Source organism: Triturus cristatus, chromosome 3_2 (assembly GCF_964204655.1).
Source record: "Triturus cristatus chromosome 3_2, aTriCri1.1, whole genome shotgun sequence".
In the NCBI taxonomy this organism is placed as follows: Eukaryota; Metazoa; Chordata; class Amphibia; order Caudata; family Salamandridae; genus Triturus; species Triturus cristatus.
The window spans coordinates 455,107,888-455,127,294 of NC_140584.1; the positions used below are offsets into that span (position 1 = coordinate 455,107,888).

General features: G+C 45.6%; 1 protein-coding gene across 1 annotated transcript in view; it reads right to left on the reverse strand.

Moving 5' to 3' along the window:
* Positions 1-19,407, reverse strand: part of LOC146857530 (uncharacterized) — a 700,718-nt gene that overhangs the window by 96,918 nt on the left and 584,393 nt on the right. The window contains exon 7 of the mRNA XM_085648074.1: positions 13,446-13,775. Within this exon, the coding sequence (XP_085504200.1) occupies positions 13,446-13,775 (330 nt within the window). The remainder of the gene's footprint in view (positions 1-13,445; positions 13,776-19,407) is intronic.

A 19,407-nucleotide genomic window follows, 5' to 3' on the forward strand; every position in this document is an offset into this window, starting at 1 on the left:
GTGCTGGCTAGAGGTGATTTATGTGGCCGGTGTGCCGTCTCTCCTGCAGCATGCCCTGTCCTGCATGATGTCACATCTGTGGACAGAAATACAACATTGGCTCAGTGTCCCCGAAGGGCTGCATTGCATGCGTCACAATAAATCATTTCACATTCCAATATGTCCCCTGTCTCCTTGTGCCTCGAGTGCGTGACATGCCTTGTTGCCCTGTAACATTTACGTCATGGTTAGTGTTGCCCTGACTACATCTCCCGGAATGCATTGCCTGTCTGCACTGACACGTGTGGACTGCAGTGTGATTCACGTTTCACAATGGGGGATGTGGGATAGGGGTAGGGGGGGCTACATTGCTGTGCTTTCGTCTTACCTTGGTGTGTTGCGGCTCTGGCAGAGCTGTCGGCGTCCCCAAGACCCACGACGCTCTCTTGCTCGATTGTGGCCGCCACCAGCTCCTCCAGTTCGGTGAGGGCAGGTGCCCTGTTGGTTCCACCTCCGGTCTGGCTGGCCTCCTTCTGGATGTCGCCCATCTTCCTCTTGGTTACAATCCGGAGGTCATACCAGCGCTTTTTGAGGACCTCAATGTCCCTGTGGGTCACTCCCACAGCATTGACCTGCGCCTGGATGGCCAGCCATATGTTGCGCTTTTCGGCCTCAGGCACTTGCAGGGATTGCCTTCCAAACAGCTTCTGGTGCTGCTTCACCACCTCCTCCACCAGCACCTGGAGTTCCTTGGGGCTAAATTTCAGCTTCCTCCTCCTTTCCCCTCCGTCTTTCTGTGTTCTCTGGCTGGACATGCTGTTCGTTTACCCGCTCGCACATGCAACGGCTCCCTGCCTCTCCTCTGCGCTCCAAGCTTCTCCAGGGTCGGCTAATTATGTACACCTGCCTGGGTGTGGCCACTTCGGCTAATTATGTACACCTGCCTGGGTGTGGGCACTTCCTGGTTGGGTGGGCTGTCGTTGCACTGGATTAGCTGTTTCGTCAAGTCATGTGATTTGATTTACCGAATCCGTACATACCGATTCGGTATTTTCCGATTCGGTAAATACCACCTCGGTATTTACCGATTCGGTAAATAACACCTCGGTATTTACCGAATCGGTAAATACCACCTCGGTATTTACCGATTCGGTGAATTCCGATTCGTGATTACCGAATGTTACCGAATCGGTAACTGTTACCGAATTTTTACCTACATATAACTTACCGATTCTAATTTACCGATTCGGTACGGCTCGGTATTTAAGAACCGGTAAAATTTATTTACCTACATGAGGCCCTGAATCTTTAGATCAGCAAAACCACCAGTTCATAGAAGATTGAGTTGTTCCTTAACAGGTAATGTGCCACCCACTAATAGAATTTCGATATATTTGAGGGGGCAGAAGATCTGAGTATATAACAAGCTACTTTAAGCCCCACATAGTTTGCAAAATTCCTTCCATTTTAGGGTCACAGCAACTTTGGGACAACTACACTAAAGATGTGTTTGAGCTCATGATAGTTCCCAATCAGTATGCCATGAGCGAAGTCTGATCCTCCATTCATACAGGTTTGGAGAACTGCATACAGAAAGAGCAAATTGTCACTCACAACTCATTCTACGAGTATTTATGTTTTTAGAAAATAATCCTACAATAATTTTTATTATTGTCTACCTCACCCCTAATCCTAATTTGGAGAGAAAATAAATATGTCCTTCAAGTCCTGTTACCCACATACTATGAGCAATCACAATCAAGAATTGGCAAATAAGCAAGAAATTGTAAGAGTCAAAGTAAAAAGCGAACTTTACAGTAAAAAATAAAAGAAATTACAGCTGCAAAATACTGCAGCAATGGCTTCCTCTCAGTTCACAGTCCACCCACCAGGCGTACATTGAGCAATTTTATTCCTGTGAGAAGCAATCCCTGTACGGATGACTTGTAGGATCCACTCGCTCTCACTCGTCCCTGTCTTGCAGGTTGATAGTGATGCAGTCTAAGTGCAGTAAACAGGGAATTCTATGTAAATTACCAAATTCAGTAAATATTGATCAGTTGCATGCCACTTTGGCATCAAATAGGGAATTTAAGCCATTTGAGTACCACTCTTCATAAGGCTGACAAACGCTGCAGTCTCGGTGTAAGCGGACCCATCTTCACCACACCACTAGCAGCCAGCCTTATGTAAACTACGTCACTCAGATCGTGAGAAGCTTATGGGCCATGGTACAAAATGTATTTGGCAGCTGAGGGCCACTACAGTTTCCAATGAGGATTCAATCATCTGCAAGCTTCAGTCCCTGTGAGGCTGCCCTAGTGGTATGTTAAAGCCGATGGAAGGTTCACCTTCCATAAGACCACACAACAGGCATTGCACAAAGACTAACCCAGTCTTTATCTGAATTTTGAGCTTAGAGGATTGCAGCAGAAACTGTATCTAGCTGTTTAAAGTGAAGCTCACTGAAGTGGGTGTATGCATAACGTTTAATCCTACTTTAGTAACATTACCCATAGCTTCTTGAGTATCTGAATAATGCAAGTCTTTGAGTGACCCTGCATGCTCACAGGTGGTGTTCCTTGCCTCCATTTAACTAACATGAAGTAGTCCAGGAGCCAAATGGGGAACACTGATACCATACTGTCGCTTCATCAGGAGCTACAATTGTATTCAATTCTAATTCCTAAAATTGAATTTTGGGAATTTGATTCTTATGATACCCTTTATACGTTGCGTGTGACTTGGATTGGGAACATTGTATAGTAGTATTTTGTATTAGGCTTTTATAACAAAAATGTTTTTACCAAAATAGGTTAGTTCAAGCTGAATTCAATTCTCAGAGAACATTATGATGGGCAGGAGGTACCCATAGAGTCCTCTTTCTAACAACAAGCATTTGAAATGCAATAGGTCTCGCATTTTTTAGGAGTTAGAATTATTGGCGTTGTAATGGAAATGTATTTTACTTATGTGAGAGCAAGTGCGAAAATGATAGAAAGGGAGAGCGAGTTGCTATATAGAGATAGTTAGAGTTATCTGCGTATATAAGAGTGAGGTAGAGTGAAGAGAGAGAGAAAGAGAATGAGATAGAGATTGAAAGAGAGTTAGAGAAAGGTAGAGGTACATGCTGGAGGCTGGGGATACTTGTAAAAAGCATAGTCAGGGTGAAGCTGCTCCCAAAGCTACTGATATGTATTTTGGCGTCACGCTGTGTTGTCATACTTTATAAATTTACTATTGCAATGCAAAAAAAATCTGTGGACGCATCATGGTGGCCTATGTAGGTTATGTATTTGTTGTTCAGGTTTAGAAGCCTCATGTAGGCTTCATGTTATTAAATGCGTTAATGCACTTGACTTTCACAGGTCAGTAAGCATAATGGTGTTGCTCATTAAATATTCTGCCGGCGACCAGGTATGACTTGGAAATGCAGGTTCCCAAGTCTATTTGAGTTGCTGCGGTATATGTTTGCGTCCCTTGCATGCACATTTTAGGTGTGATTTGCAATAATTTTTTTAATGTCCATCTAAAAAAAAAAAAAAAGGAAAACATGCGACAAACCCAGCAAGTGTTTCAGAAACGATGTATTTTGTGCAGGTGGCTCACTAGCGATAGCGGGAATACTGCAAATAATCAGATTTTTCCACATTCGCAAGTCACACCTAGAGGAGTAGCAGGTGCTAGCTAGTTCATTGGTAAATAGGAGAAGCATGTATGGCAGATATAAGAAGTGGAAGTGATGCGTGATGGGGCAAAGGAGGGGGATCGTTTATGCTGGTATTAGGGGGAGGGAGTAGACCCCTTGGTTGGGGAGGGAGTCTTTGTTGAGCTAGACATTAATAATGATAATGGAGGCTAAGGGCAGGGGGTCAGACACTCACAGTCACATTCCGGATTTCCATTCCACGGTACTGCAGCAACAGCCCCATGCAGGCCCACGTATCCCACCAGCCTGCGGCATCAGACTTTTGTGATGTGGATATAAGAGAGGCAGAAACAGTGCGACAAGGTAAGAGGCGGAGGGGGTCAAAGAGGACAGATGGATGTAAAAGGGACAGACCAGCAAAAATAATTTAGGAGGCTGGAGAAAGAAATGAGAGGTGAATGGCAGTACATGACTGGGACATGTAGATGTAAGAGCGGAAGAACAATCATAAAACCTTACACAGAGAAGAGAGAGGGAACGGTAAGGGGTGGATGTAGAAGGGCGGAATCAGTGAGAAAAGTAAGAGGCGGGGGAGAGATGGGTGGGAAACATCTGAAATTGTCGCTACATTCGTGTAGTTTCATTGTGCCAAGCAGTAATTTTCTTTCACACGAGTCTGTGGAGCAATCACATCCTTTGCATGTGAATAAACCAGCGATTACCAATTGTGAGCGCGCATGCTAAATATTGCTTTTCCCAGGCTTTTGTTCATCCCACAGCTTGGTTACGGCAGATGTGAGTCACTCCTTCAGGGTGCTGGAGGAGAGAGAGCGTTTTAACATCACTTGTAACAATAGTCTTATTTAAACGAATAGATGTAACTCTGGCACACCTTGCTTAGTATCAGCCAGTCATTACGTTTCCTCATTGAGCGCGTTGTCCCCTGGAGTGGTGCAAAGAAAATGAGTAATTCAATAGACGAAAGACAACACAATGAAAACTAATCATCCCCAGCACATCTTGTCACGCAGAGCATGTGCAGTGATTGCTTCACTGAGGACGACGACTCCCACAAGGAAACCGCCAACTGTTTTGCAGGCTTGTTTCCTAAGAAAGTTTCAAGGTAAACAAATACGTAAAAGTATACACTCGAACTTTAAATCTACTCATTCAAAGAGCGATTGATCCCAGGGTTCATCGTCGTCATATATTGGAACTTAGTCACAGAGCAAGTCATTTGCCCACGATCACAAACAATGTGGTCAAGTCAGGAGACTAGGATTAAAATTCAACCAACCAGTCAACAAATTAAAAAAAAAAATACATATGGAGGGGGAGACAGATACAATAAAAAAAAACATGGTTGAGACGGACAAATGTAGTATCTGAAACCAAGTACAACAAACGATGCGAGGAGGTGGCTCAATAAATAACGCTGCTGACTTTGGAGCAGGAAAACAAGATTCAAGCCTTGCATGGGCTGCATCATTTAAGTGTGATTTAATTATGAATTAATTAAACATAAATAAATAAACAGGGTGGGTAAGTGTAGGAAGCTGCCATATGTGGAACTGCGAGCAGCAAAGAAAAAAAGTAGTCCCTAAATAAAAAGATAACAGCCAGCAGCGTAAGTTAACTGTAGTTGGTCGATGCTGCTTCCTCCAGAAACAGAAGAAAAAGGAAGTGATGTCTCGGACCACAAGCCAACAATGAGCAGGATAAGAACAGCAATGCCAGATTCCACCAATGGCAAGCAACAAAACAAAGACAAATGCAATGGGAGGAGTTTCAGTAGTAATACTGATTACTTGATGCCTCGTAGAGGCAGCTGCGCTGCCTATGCGAGACCTAAAAATTGTGAATGCTAGCATAAATGAAAAGGGTCAGGCTCAGGTCTGCACTCTAGAACAACAATATACCCATTTTTGCACTGATTAATCCATTTTTAAAGTAATTGTTAAAGTGTGAGATGGGTCAAACATGGCATATATATATATATCGCAGGACAGATGGGGAGGGGGCTTAAAAAATGTAATTCTTTCGTACTGTTGCTGTTAATATGGAGTACAATAAAACCTTAGGCAAAGACATTCTACCAATCCCTTTACAGGAGCTCCAGTTACATATGCATCAAACTGATTTTACTTTACCTTTTACATTTCGTGACATCCCGAGATATACAACCTAATTCTTATCATATGCAGTCGAACATAAATACTAATAGATCCCTGTACATCTCTAAAGGCAGCCCACCCCACACAGAAATGGAACTCGCGGACCCTTTAATCAACAGACTTCCCTGATCAGGAATAATACTTTAATCAACATTTCAGCCCACTCCACTAGAACTTCTGCTACTTTAGCTCTTCTCAATAGCTCGATATGATCCTCATCTGCCAGGGCCTGCTCTTGTAAAACTTTGTGCCATTTCTGAAATGCAGCAGGCAGCTGTGCCACTAAATGAATAACTATACAGCGTTTTGCCAGCACTGTCCCCAGCACTAATATGCTCAACCTCAATTTTTGCCTTTTTGTGATCTGAAATACACTCAGGTAGCATTTTGTGACCATTGCCTCAATACCAGCCACATACAGAGGACATCTACGTGCTTGTTCCCAAAGGTTTGTATGGGAGATGTAGAGAAATGTTGTTCCATCCTCCCCACATCGCCAGGCTTCAGCAACTCCAGGCAAAGTGTGATTATGAGCTTAATTTCAAGTCAGCCTCTGGGGAGTGAGGTGTATTTTATTCAGAAAGTTAAGTTGATCCAGTTTCAAACAAGCATCATTCGGGGAGACCCCCTTGATATCTTTGCCGGGGATTGGAAACAACCCTATGGTACAGACCGAGCCCATAAAGGTGGGCGGAGGAATGCCCAGAGCCCCTATCGTCTTCCAATAGTGTATTGTATATAGTAGTGTGAACAACCTTCAATATGCGTTTCAAAAGAGCATGGTCTGACAGCACATGGGGCCTTGGCCTACCTTTCCTATGCACCTAGTACTCTATTTTGGCATATTGTAGGAACTGCCCTGGGCCCATGCCATACAATTCCTGCAACCGGGCGAAGGACATGAATCTGCCATTCACGTACAAATCCCCTACAGTATTACAGCCCCACCTTTCCAGTTCCAGGATGGCCTCAGAAGGATTAGTTTGGGAGGATTTTGGGATTACAAGCAATTCAAGTTCTGTAAACCCACGGGGTACTGAGTGATAAGGGTCCATGAAATATAATAATGTATCTTGGTGCAGAGAGACACATAATTTGGGGATCTAGGGAATCCACATGGGAGCCCAGCTACATACTCTTGCAGCCGGGATGCAAGTGGTTCCACTGCAAGTCCAAACAGCATAAGGGAGAGCGGACTGCTCTGTATAGTACTCCTGCCTAAGCGTGATGCATCTGAGATCACACCTGCTGTCCGCACCCTAGCCGTTGGGTCCGTGTAGGGCAATTTTACCCAGCCAATGAAATTAGAATGCACTGACCTAGTGAGCTGGACATATTTATAGTTAAACGCATGTTGCAGGTGCAGGGCAACAAGCGCATAGTGGTGCTCAGAGTACGCTAGGTCCTGCATAATATTAGATAATTGACACGTTTTCAGCATCATACATGAAGATCTACCTGGGACATTACCTGTTTCATGAAAAGACATGTTGTTCAAAGTGTAAAAACTGTATCTTTTGGGAAATGTGTTAAGTTTCCACAAGTTTCAGGACATACATTTCCCTTCTCATCTTTCAATTTGGTCAAAGCAGTGAATTGTACCAACCAGTGTCTTCCTATCTGTGTTTCTTAGTCTCCCCTCCTGTGATATGGGAACTTCCCCAGTTTGCAATAAAAAAAGTCTACCATTAGGTGCGAGGTTAAACACTGCCCCCCCAACTCAGCATTTGCCCCAGTGTGCCATGAGCCTCAGCATCCCAAACCCCCCCATATCACTACTTTGTGCGTATTGCAAGTAGCTTCAGTCAGGTAGATGCTTGTCCCTGTCCAAGGTTGCTCCCCAGCTAATCTAAATCCACCATATTGTCTACGATCCACTACATGATATTGTCTATCCTTGTTTCAAATGCCCCGTCCACTTGCCATAATTAGTATCAATCGTATGAAATACTTTTCAGATTATTGTGCAATATCATATGTTGACCTAGGGGATATGTTTCATGCCAAATTTATACAGGCATCTGCCTACCCACTTTCCCCCAAAAACCACCTTTAACTAATCAGTTCAGGTTCTGCACCATCACATCAGCTGGCACCAGCTCCTTCTTCTTGGTCTGTTGTTTCCGGAAGAACTCCAGCCAACCTCTCCAGCCTCCCCACTTCGTTTGACGAGGTCTCGTCCACTGGCCATAAAGTCTCATCATCCTGCACCACCACACAGGGAGTCCTGTAACCTCAGCTTCATCAGCTTTTGGATCATCTCCAGCCTTCAGTTAGATAGCAATAGCATGATTCTCACTATATTCCCAGTTTGGAAACATAGTCATGGTCCGATTAATTAAGAATTCATGTTGAGGGTCCAGGGTATCTCTGGACCAGCAACCGATGAGCTTTCTTCACCACAAACAGTCAAGAGAGTCTTTGTGGCTGCAGCTCACATCAGGCCCACTCCTCCAGAAATTATTCTGTAGCCGTGTCATCAACCTGTTGTTTCTCGGATTTTTGGAGAGAGTTATTTCAGAGAAAGTGGCACTCTGCATCTTTTTCCCTATTTTCCAGTATGTTTGTTCTGGTCGCTTTCTACACTCGAGCGTCAGATTCTTGAAGGTGCCAATTGCACCCACTCTGGCAAGACCTTCCCAAGATGTCAAAGCAGACTGACCTTAAATGGCACAGTCTATATTTTCCCTTCCAATACTGCACGCAAACCCTGATTGGCCGCCATAAGCCTGAGGGGTCGTATACTGCATCAGTGTTGCCCTTTGGCCGCTTAAGTGCTTTATCTTTATGAACAGGCTCATCACACCCAGGAAATGTAACCTTTGGATACTACTCATATCTCTAGTTGCTCCTTTTTGACACGGCTGGTGCTTAAGGCCGCTTGGGCTAAACAACTCCAGGCCCATTATGCACCCCAGCCTCTGTTGAGCGGGAGCTCTGACGGTAGACAGGAAATCTGGTAAAGAGAGGCCATTGGATCCTGTTGGGAGCTGTGATTACATCATCTCTAGGAGGTCTACCACACAGGATTGTTGGTAAAGTTACAAGTCAGTCAGCGGGGCACGTAAGGAGCTCCTGGCCTACCTGGCTTGATACCACTTAGAGTGTCTGAGATAACCCTGAAAAAAGGGCTATTTCCAACAAACTTTTTGCCTTCCTCCTCCTCTTTTTCTGACCTCATTTTGTTGGATTTAGGACTCTGAGCACTTTAGCACTGGTAAACAGTGGTCAAGTGCATGTGTTCTCTCCTCTAAACATGGTATAATTGGTGTATACCTGTTGCCATATTTAGTTCCCATGTAAGTCTCTTGTACAGTGGTATACCATATGCCCAGGGCCTGTAATCTAAATGCAACTAGTTGGCCTGCAGCACTGGTTGTGTGGCCCACACAAGTAGCCTTTCAAATCTGGCTCACAAGTCCACAATGACAGGGCTGTGTGCACTTTACTGCCACTTCAACTTGCCGTATAAAGACACTTGCTAAGCCTTAAACTCCCCTTTTACTACCAATAAGTCACCCCTTATGTCAGCCCTAGGTAGCCCTATGGGCAGGGTGCTGTGTAACTAAAAGGCAGGACATGCATGTTTAAGTTATACATGTATTAGTAGTGACAAACAGTTACATTTGTTATTCACTGTCTTGAGGCCGACTCCTCTCATAGGCTAGCATTGGAAATTCCTTAAACCCTTTTAAGCTGTAATTCCTGATTGGAAAGGAGTAGCTGTATTATGTTTCAGATGTTTGGAATGGTGGTGATAAATTCTCTTTAGTGGTAAAGTTGGATTTGACATTGCCGTTTTAGAAATGCCACTTTTAGAAAGTGGACATTTCTTTGCTCTTAACTTTGCTCTGTGAGACCGCAGCCTGTTTTCAATATACGCCTGGGCTGCGTGATAGCTACACTTTGTAGAGGTCTAGAAGGAATGCACAAATACAGGAAGGGTGGGTGCGACAGAGGACTCATCTGCGTTCTGACAGATTAGGTAGGAAGGGGGAGAGGAGAGCGCACACTTGCACAGGCTGTGTCCTGTCCCCGCACAAAGGACTGATTACCCCCTGCAGGTAGCTTGGGAGACAGGGCTGGGTTGAAAGATCTCTGAAGTGCACAAGGATCCCTGCCTTGAAGTCACCCCCTACATGAAAGGCACTTTTGGGTATGAGTACTTGTTGGACTTGGCCCTTTTTGCAGGGTCATCCCAGAACATTTTGCCTTACTCCTGGTATTTTTTCTGACCTGGTGTTGGTAGTTTTAGGGCTCTGGGCACTTTATCACTGCTGCCCAGTGTAAAGTGCATGTGCTCTCTATGGTAAACGTTGTAAGGTTGGTCTACACCTGTTTGGCGTATTTAATTTACCTGTCAGTCCCTTGTAAAGTGGTATCTCATATACCCGGGGCCAGTAAATTAAATGCTACTGGTGGGCTTGCAGCGCTGCTTTCCTACCCACCAAAGCAGCCTTTCAAACTTGTCTCAGGCCTCTGCCATTGCAGGGCCTGCGTGTGCAGTTTACTGCCACTGTGAAGTGGCACATAAAGAGGGTGCCACGTCTGAGACCCCCCTTTTACTACATATCAGACCCCCAAAAGGTAGGCCCTACCTAACCACAATGTTTCTCAGTAGAGTTGAGCTAGCGCCAGGACACCTCAGGGTAATCGTGTGCTCTATAAATAAATTAACATAACATAACATAACCCTATTGGCAGGGTGCAATGTAGGACATGTGCCTTAATTGTGTGGCATGTCCTGGTAGTGACAAACAGCCATTTTGGTTTCTCACCACTGTGAGGCTGCCCTCTCATAGGAATGCATTGGGGATTCTTGATATGTGTTTCAGTGGTAATTCCTGATATGAGAGGAGTAGCGTGATCAAGTTTGGTATGTTTGGAGTAGTGGTAATACATGCTGCGTAATGGTGTTCACAGATTTATTCTCACTATTTTCAAAATGCCACTTTTAGAATTGGGCATTTCTGTGTGCTGTGTGTCTTTGTGCCTGCCTGTTGTGTATTGCATGTCTGGCTCTGGAGTGACAGAAGCTGGTGAGGTGCAGTGGCTCCAGAGGGGCTGGGTGAGTCAACGCTATGCTGAATAGGCCAATCTGCATTTGGAGTAGTGGGAGAAGTAGCCCCTGACCCTGAATAGGACTGTGCCTGCCTTACACAATGCAGGCTCCACCCCTGTGGTGTTTCTGGGGCCAGAGCCAACACTAACAAAGGAGGCTATTGTGCACTGTAAAGAGAATATTTAAGTGCCCCCCAGAACTGGTTTAGACTGGGCACAGAGCCCTGTGTAAGGAGGGAGAACAAACACATTGGCGCTATAAATATTGGGGCTGTGACCCCATGTCGTTGGTTACCTGCTGGAAGCTGAAGGACTGCTGGGCGAGGGGGAACCGCTGTGGGACCCATCTTTTGTCTCCTGGGGGCCCTACGTGCTGGCTTGCCTGTGCCCATCTCTGCCCCCTAGACTTTGGGGGCTCAGGGCGTGGTGAGCACTTGAACTGTTTCCTTCAGGGCTTGGGGGGATCCTACCCTGCAGCACCCAGGAGCCGCAGTGCCAGGTGAAGAGAGGAGCGCTTTGTTCCCTGCAGCATGGGCACCGCCACCCTCTCCTATGGAACTTGAGACCCAGGTGTGGGCTTGCACTGCCCGAAGCATGAGGAGTGTTTCAGGGGTTTTGCGCTAGAAAGTGCTGTGCAGCGAAGCCCGCTTTATCGCGGAATTCCACTAAGAAGGAATCCCGGCGTGGGGATTCCTCCATGCTGCCTGGTTGTGGGACGACCTGCCAGAAGTCAAGCAGAGTCTGTGCCTGATGGTGGTCGGGGTTCACTTCAGCGAGAGAGACGCCGTGAATCGCCAAAGTCGAGAGGGAGCCTACCCTGCGTTTGTGGGCTTCCGTGGGCACAGAGAGGAAGACAGGCGGTAGCGGCCTGGTTGTGGGCCGGCTGGAGGAAGTACCACCAGAGCGGAAGTAAGGCAACCCTGTGCCTGGATCAAGGCTGGGTTTCCGTTGTGAGGAGGAGAGCCCCACAGGTGGCCAAGATGGAGACGGAGCCTTGCAGGCTCGCTGGAGCAGCCAGGGAAGAACCTGCTCACCGACGCAAGCCCGAGGAGAGGCCCCAGTGAGTGCGGCTTACAAGGCACAATGTTGTTGCCTGTTTATTCTCACAGCTGCACCGCCAGATTGCGGGCAGCTACAAAGTGGGGGCACTCCTGCTTGGGGACCTCTTTGAATGGTGCACGTGTTTCTGCTGCATCGGCAGCCAGGGGGGCCAGTTTGGAGGCCCTGTGTTATAGGATACACGGAGTAGGGAGAGCACTGACTTTTTGGATGAAGGGCATTACAGGGAAGCCCAAGACAAGCCCCCAAAGGGGCCCGCCAGTCTGCCTGTTGGTCGCATTGTGTTGTGGCTGGACGTATGGCCCGGGGTGATGTGTGTACCTTCTCAGTGATTATGGTGTGCAAACACTTTACACAATGCCTCGACTATGACACATTACATTTACTTCAACGGAGCTCAACGACAATGCGGGACCGCCTTTACTGCATTGTCATCAAGATGCGTAGACTCTCGATGTTGACAAAAGCTCCATCCAAGGTATTTCTTCAGCGGGAACTGTCTGGGTCCTGTAGCCGGCCTGCCCTCCATCGCAGTCAGCCTGGACCTTGAATTTGCACCGGTCCCTTGTGACCTCAAGTAACAGTTAGTGCTCAGAAGTCACTGTTTTCACATTTAATCTTTAGAAATTCATATCTTGGCTTCTACTGATTGGATTTGAGTTATTTTGGTCTTGTTTTAATCATATAAATATGCTATATTTTATAAACCCGTGCGGAGTCTTATCGTGGTGTTTTAATTGAGTTAAGTTATTTGTGCAACACTTAAATAATAATAAGAGGCAATGTGTAAAGTAAGCCTGACTACTCTGTGCCAGGCTACCAAAGGGTGAACACAGCTTAATTTAGGGTGTGTATCTGACTTACCCTGACTTGGATTATGGTCCCTACTTGGGTCTCTTGTTGGCCCCTGTCCCATTTCTGACAGTGTCTGATTGGACATCTTACCTCCCTTAGATCCAGTGGCCTTCTTTAAAGAGAAGGATTAGGTGGGAACTGACAAATAGAATAACAAGATGGTGTTTTCTGTTTGCTCACCTGAAATGTACCCCATGTACTATGGCCAGGACTTTCAAAAGGGTGTGGGGCTGAAGGGGCATTATTGGCAAGGTTATTTTTGACAGCCCGTGGTCATGCTGCAATTTAATCTGTAAATAATTATAACAAAAGTTAACCACAGGACAACTAATACCCCTAGTTAGCCCAATACTGGATCTGCCTGGTCTTTTATTTACCTCATCCTCTGAAGGGTCTGCTTCAGTTTGATGACCCTGGCCCAGCAAAAACGTCTTCATTGTTCTGATGTTGTGAGTATGGTAATAAAGAGGATATGGATGTCTCAATTAAGGGGATACACTTTTGACAGAGAGTGTGATTATAAAGAAGACTGACAACATTATAATATTGATTGCAACAAAGTATAAAAGAATGTAAAGCACATAACATTACTGAAAGTGAGAAATTCCAAATAAAAACGGTCAAGTACAAGAGACTTTAACAAGAGGAAGAAGCTTATTTTTACTTACTCAGACTTTTAAGCATCCATTTAGCTTCTTTGTGTATGAGAAAACCTTTGTGATTCTTCAGACTGTCATGGCCAACTCTGCATATGAACACCATCCCAACATTTTTTTTACAAGGAGTAAATGCAATGCTTGTTGTACAGCTACAAAGTCCATCTGGTCCCCTGGTGATATCGCTAATGCTTATGTTCTCAAGCTCATCGTCATCATTTGCATACCACTTCACGTCAAGAGTTTGTGGGAAAAAGGAATGGATCCTGCATGATAATGTAAGCTTGTCTTCAGTGCAAGGTAGTTCTGGAACAGCTTGTATAGGGTCCAATGTTGGCCGAGCTAGAAAATATGATGAGAGTAACATATTATTGCATTATTAGGCATCCTTATAGGAAATGAAGCAGTAGTTTATGTCAAGTCTCCCTTTTCCTGTGTACCTTATGTTTGTGATTTTTTAAAGTATATCTTCCATTGCATACATACAACGTTATGTTTGGTGTCATGACATTGCATCCTCTTTAAACACTAATTTACTTCTCTTCATAGAAATCAGAGACAAATACCTTAGAGACCATTAAGATAGCCAAATTTAATATTTTCTGCAATGAATGGTGTTCACTCTATTTCAGTGAGGCAGATAAACTAATATTTTATGTAATCTAAAATGATTAGTGCCCTGGGGGTTCTTTTTTAAATAGTCCACAGACAGATGTTGAATTAAAGAAGGATGTAAAGAGATCATAGACGGAGGCATGAATTCTGCCATGCCCTCTAACTGGAGAAATCCATCCCAGATTTCATTGTCCTTACTAAGGCTACTCACTTTGAAGGTATCCCTGATGTCCATTCTACACTGAACCCGAGAAAGAATGGGGCATTTTGATTTTTTTATATCCAAATATGTTTAGAATAGCTGCTAACCATGTAGCTCTGGATAGAAAGAGAAGCTACCCATTCAACAAAAAAGACCTTTAAAACCACAAGTTGCTGAGGTGTGTGATTGTGTGAGATACTCTGCTTCTCTGCATAGCTCAGCTCACCTCCTGCCACAAGCCAATGATCAGACAGAGAACACCATTATATTTGATGCTGTTTCAGTAGTAGGGGTCAGTCAAAAGTTAATGAAAACATAATTTCATTTATGGGTCTCTCAACCTCCTTCAATTATAGTTCTATGATGGATACAAGAGGTACCCAGCCAACAGCGGATACAAATAGCAAACCTGGTGAAACCCAAATAACACTCAAGCTCCACTAGTGCTTTCCAAAGTGTACTGATGGATGTTTCTACTTACAAATTACCATTAAATACATAGAATATCGAACCTGCTCCCGACGCTTCTTCAATCCAGTTCAAGCCTACTATTCCCCATGACCAGAGTAAGCTAATTCCATCCTTACTCCTGGGCAGAACATCTAGTGGTTCCTTCCTAGAACATAACAATTGACTCTTGAAGGAAGACCACCAGTAACCTTGACCACCCCTCCTCCCATGTAGATATCTGCCCAAGCGTTGAGGCCCTGCAGAAGGTGTCATATCTAAGGAAGGATGGACCCCTGCTAGAAGCAAGCATGATCAGTGCTGCTACCAAATCTAGTGGGCCAGAGAGTGCGGACCCCTGTGCGAACTACAATTCTCAACACAAACCCAGGCCCTTACCAACTATCACTCCTCCAACCCAAATGCTGCATCGTCCTTTAGCTTAGACTCTCATCGACAGCTTAGGGTAATATTCTGGAATGTGGCTGGGCTAAATAGTGAAATGTCACTCCCCCACTGGAACGACCTAATTGAGGGATATGACATTTGCATTTTACAAAGAGACCCAGAGTTTAGTTCCCCTATTTAAATTGGGCTATGTATGCTAGTGCTCACCAGCAACAACAATAGGGAGAGGGCGCCCAGCAGGGGGGTTGATCGTTGGGGTGGGCATTGCATTGGGATGCCAGATCATCCTCCATCCAAGTTCTGTCCAGATATCCTGGGGATTGGCTTCAAGGGACCCGTGTGGGGGAGACCCAACTGAGTTGTTCAATGTGTATGTGAGGGGAACCAAAGTGGGCAGATCTTCACCTACTCTCACCATATTGGAGGAAAGCTTAGATAGATGTGCATCTCACTCAAGAGTTATAGTAGCAGGTGACTTTAATAGCACTTTTGAGCCTCTTGATAAAGAAGATCTATTAGGCTCTGAGGACGATGACCTCAAATGGTCTGTCCCCGCTTAAATCTACCCCCAGTTAAAAGATGGACCCAGACGGCGCTTCACCTTAATGCTCTAAATGCTGAGTTTGGATTGAAGGCAGTTAATGGCAGTACCCGTCGGACAGGCAGGGTGCAAACACATACAACAGAGTTAGTTGTCCATCTCGCATCGACCACATACTCCTCGATGTGAGGCTCTGGAGAGATTTGATCAATATGAGCGTGGGTGTGATAGCAGAGGGTGACCACAATCCTCTTACCTCAAGAGCAACTCACCCCCGACCTACACCAGAGAGATTCTTCCCTCTAAGAACAGCAGATCCTAATAATGGCGAAAGGTGGCCTTGCAAGATAACAAGATCAAAGGCATTCAACATGACCTGTTAGTAAGCACCTCCCGGCTCCAGTGCTTGGTTTCTAGAAACCACAGAATGGCCGATGTATCCACGGCTTACTCCTGAACTTTCGACCAACTTAGATCATATTTTAATGTTCACGGGTCCAATCGCAAGTCCAACATTTCACCAGGAGGAGCTTACTCGTGGTACACAAAGGATTGCAGAGGCGAGCGATCCCTTTTAACGTTAGCAATCAAAGCTAAGAACTGCCTCTGATCAAAGCTTCTAGGAAGCAAAGTAAGGCTACATTGCGTTCAACAAAAATGGCGTGGGACGAATCCCGCTGGCAACAACTCAAGGAGGGAAGCGCATCGAAGGATGCTAAGTCATTCCTGTCCTTAGTCACCTGTGGTAGCAGCTCAGGAACCCAATCACCCCCTAATTATAGCACCGGCCAGGAATGGTATGACCACTTCCAGAAGCTATACACAACCTCCAGGGATATGCCTGCAGTGGTGGCGGCTGATTTCTACAGTCTTCCTGTAGATGATGATTTTTTTACCTTGGGAGAAATAGAAGCCGCAATAGGCAGAATAGTGCCGTCCAAAGCTGCAGGACCAGATGGTATCCCGGGGGACCTATTCATAGCTGATATTCCAAACTGGGTCCAGTACATTCTACTTTTGTCAAACGTAAAAGCTAGCGGTGCCCCGGTCCCCGGGTCTTGGTAGGGTGCAGAGGTGGTCCCAATTTATAATAAGCATTTGCAATGCAATAGGTCTTACATTTATGAGAGCTTGAGCTATTGGCATTGTAAAGGGCAATGCCTTTTATTTGTGTTGTTTTTTAATTCAGATAAATAAATGCATTGTCATGTACAATGCCAATAGCTTAAGCTCTTGCAAATGCGAGACCTATTGCATTGCAAATGCGTGCACATTTTATTTTTAAAAGTGTTAGGAGAGAGCGGTACTAAGGAAGGACTACTAAGCCTTTTGACTAATGAACAGCCACAGTTCACGGTGGACAATGGCACAAGCCAATGAAAAATGTGGGCAGAGAGTGGGCAGAGTTTCAAGTCCCTACCTCAATACAGCATGCCTCACAGAGCAGTGCATGTGCTGCCCAGTCTCGAGCTAAAAATGTGTTATACAGCCAGAGAATCTACCGAGCCAGCACTGTGAGTGCAACCATCTATTGGAAGATGGGGCGGGCAAATGATATGTGTGTACAAGGAAATTATTAGTAATCCCACAGGGCTGTTAGCAATGCTGGAGAGGTGATGGTTTCTGCATCCAAAAACCCCCAAAAGAAGCAATTTTTGTCCCTTTTGGTGTGTGAGTCCCATAACTTAGTGCTGACTCCCTCACTTTGGGGACGCTCTCCACAGTTATCCTTACCTGGGGCTACATTGCAGTGAAGGGGTCACTCTCTTCTGGTATCACCGCACTACCGTCGTGAGGGCAACGGCCAGCAGCGCAGATATACGGTTCCACCAGCTGTGAGGGGAACGGCTTATCGAAACCACAACTCCCAGCACACCTTGCTTGTCGCCTGCCACTGCCACTGACGCTGTGCAGCGTGCCAGGAGGTGCCATATCTTCACCCCCAGCCTCCCGCAGCATGGGACACGCGCGGGCCACACCCGGGCCAAGGGCGGGCCCTTTCTTGCCCGTCATTGCCAGGAAGAGGCAGGACAGGGCAACCCCTCTTATATTTTTAAGGGCCCAGGTCCCAGTGCCTCACTAGAGACGGCTGAGAGGTAATGTGAATCTCCTTTTACTTTTATCTTTTGCCTTTGCATTTGCCAAAATTGACTGGACATATTTCCATCAACTTTCTTCTAATCCAGCGTGGTCTGAGTGGGCACCCCGGGACTTGCTATACATCTAAACTGGGATATTATATGACACACTTTAATGACAGTAATCTGTTTACATGCCCTTTTGCTGCCAAAATACATCAAACAAGTTGCACTTTTGCCCTCTGGGTCAATGTATTTTTAGCCTCAGTAGTTTGTACATTCTGGTCTATGTTTATATGCCCTTCTGCTGCAAAACATATTAAGCACATTGCACTTTTGCCCTCTGGGTCAAGGTCTTTTTACTCTCAGTAGCTTGTACATTCTGGTCTATGTTTACATGCCCCTCTGCTGCTAAACATATTAGGCACATTGCACTTTTGACCTCTGGGTCAAGGTCTTTTTAGCCTCAGTAGTTTGCACTTTCTGGTCTATGTTTACATGCCCCTCTGCTGCCAAAATCTTTAAGCTCGTCGCACCTTATCTTTTACTGGGGTTAGATTTTGTTTAGGACTGTGTTTACACAATCTCCTTTTCCTCTGGATATGGGGAAGCGTGGCTGTGTACCCAAAATAAATCCTCCAGTACTAATACCGGCCCCACTCCCCCAAACCTCTATTGACAGGATGCTCTAGAGAGCTTTTGGGGTAGTCTTGACTGAAATCGAGCTAACAGAAAGGCGTCTTTCTTTAACTCCAGATATTTTCTCCAAATCCACTGAGTCACCAATCTCTGTACAATCTAGTTCGGGTTCGACTCCTAGTCCATCAAAATCCTTACCCGGACCCAGAGAGTCTTTGATATCTCCCCCACAACCTTCCCCAGTAAAACCCAAAAACTCGTAAAGGTAGAGTAAACACTACTTTACCCAAAGCCGCGAGACAGAAAATGGGCAAAGGGATAGGTACAAACAAAAAGACTAGTTTCAAAATTAGCCCCAGTGAGGGTGAACCAGTTAAACTGGGACGAGTGGTAGAATACTCCTCCAATTCTTATAAAAATCCTGACTGCCCTTCATGGGTGAGGAACTTGATGGGGGAACAAGAGGCACAGATGAGAGCCATTGTTGAAGAAGAATTAGCGCTCCATCTTGGGATCTGAAATAGCGGCCAGATGTTTGCCCCGTGTGCACTGAACAATCCTCTGGCTAATACTTTGCTGGCTCCAGCGGAGAAGAAAGACTGCAGTACACAGGGCAATTCCCACTAGTCAGAGGTGCCCCCTTTCTTAGCCCATTATGCCCACCTTCTATGAATGTTGTCAAGATAGGGGGTCGCAACGTTGCACAAGAGGGTAATGTCCCCCCTCCTGGTGAGGGACCCGGCTTACATCAGGACCAAGCAAGGAGAGACAATTCCAGTACCATGGACTCCAACATCCAAACTGCGAGTTCCCACCCGGCCCGAACCATGGAGGTCCATGCAGAGATGAACCCGCACACTCTGTTCAGACGACAGACAGGGCAGCGCCCATCCCAGCACATAGCGTGAGCTCTGGCTCCGTTTCTTCGGCCTTGCCAACAATCAATTTACCCCCAGCCTCACTCCCTTTTGTTATAGTTTTAACTGGTGTACCTGAAACAAAACCTGGCCTTTTCTGGATCACCAGGCATGTCAGTTCCCCTAT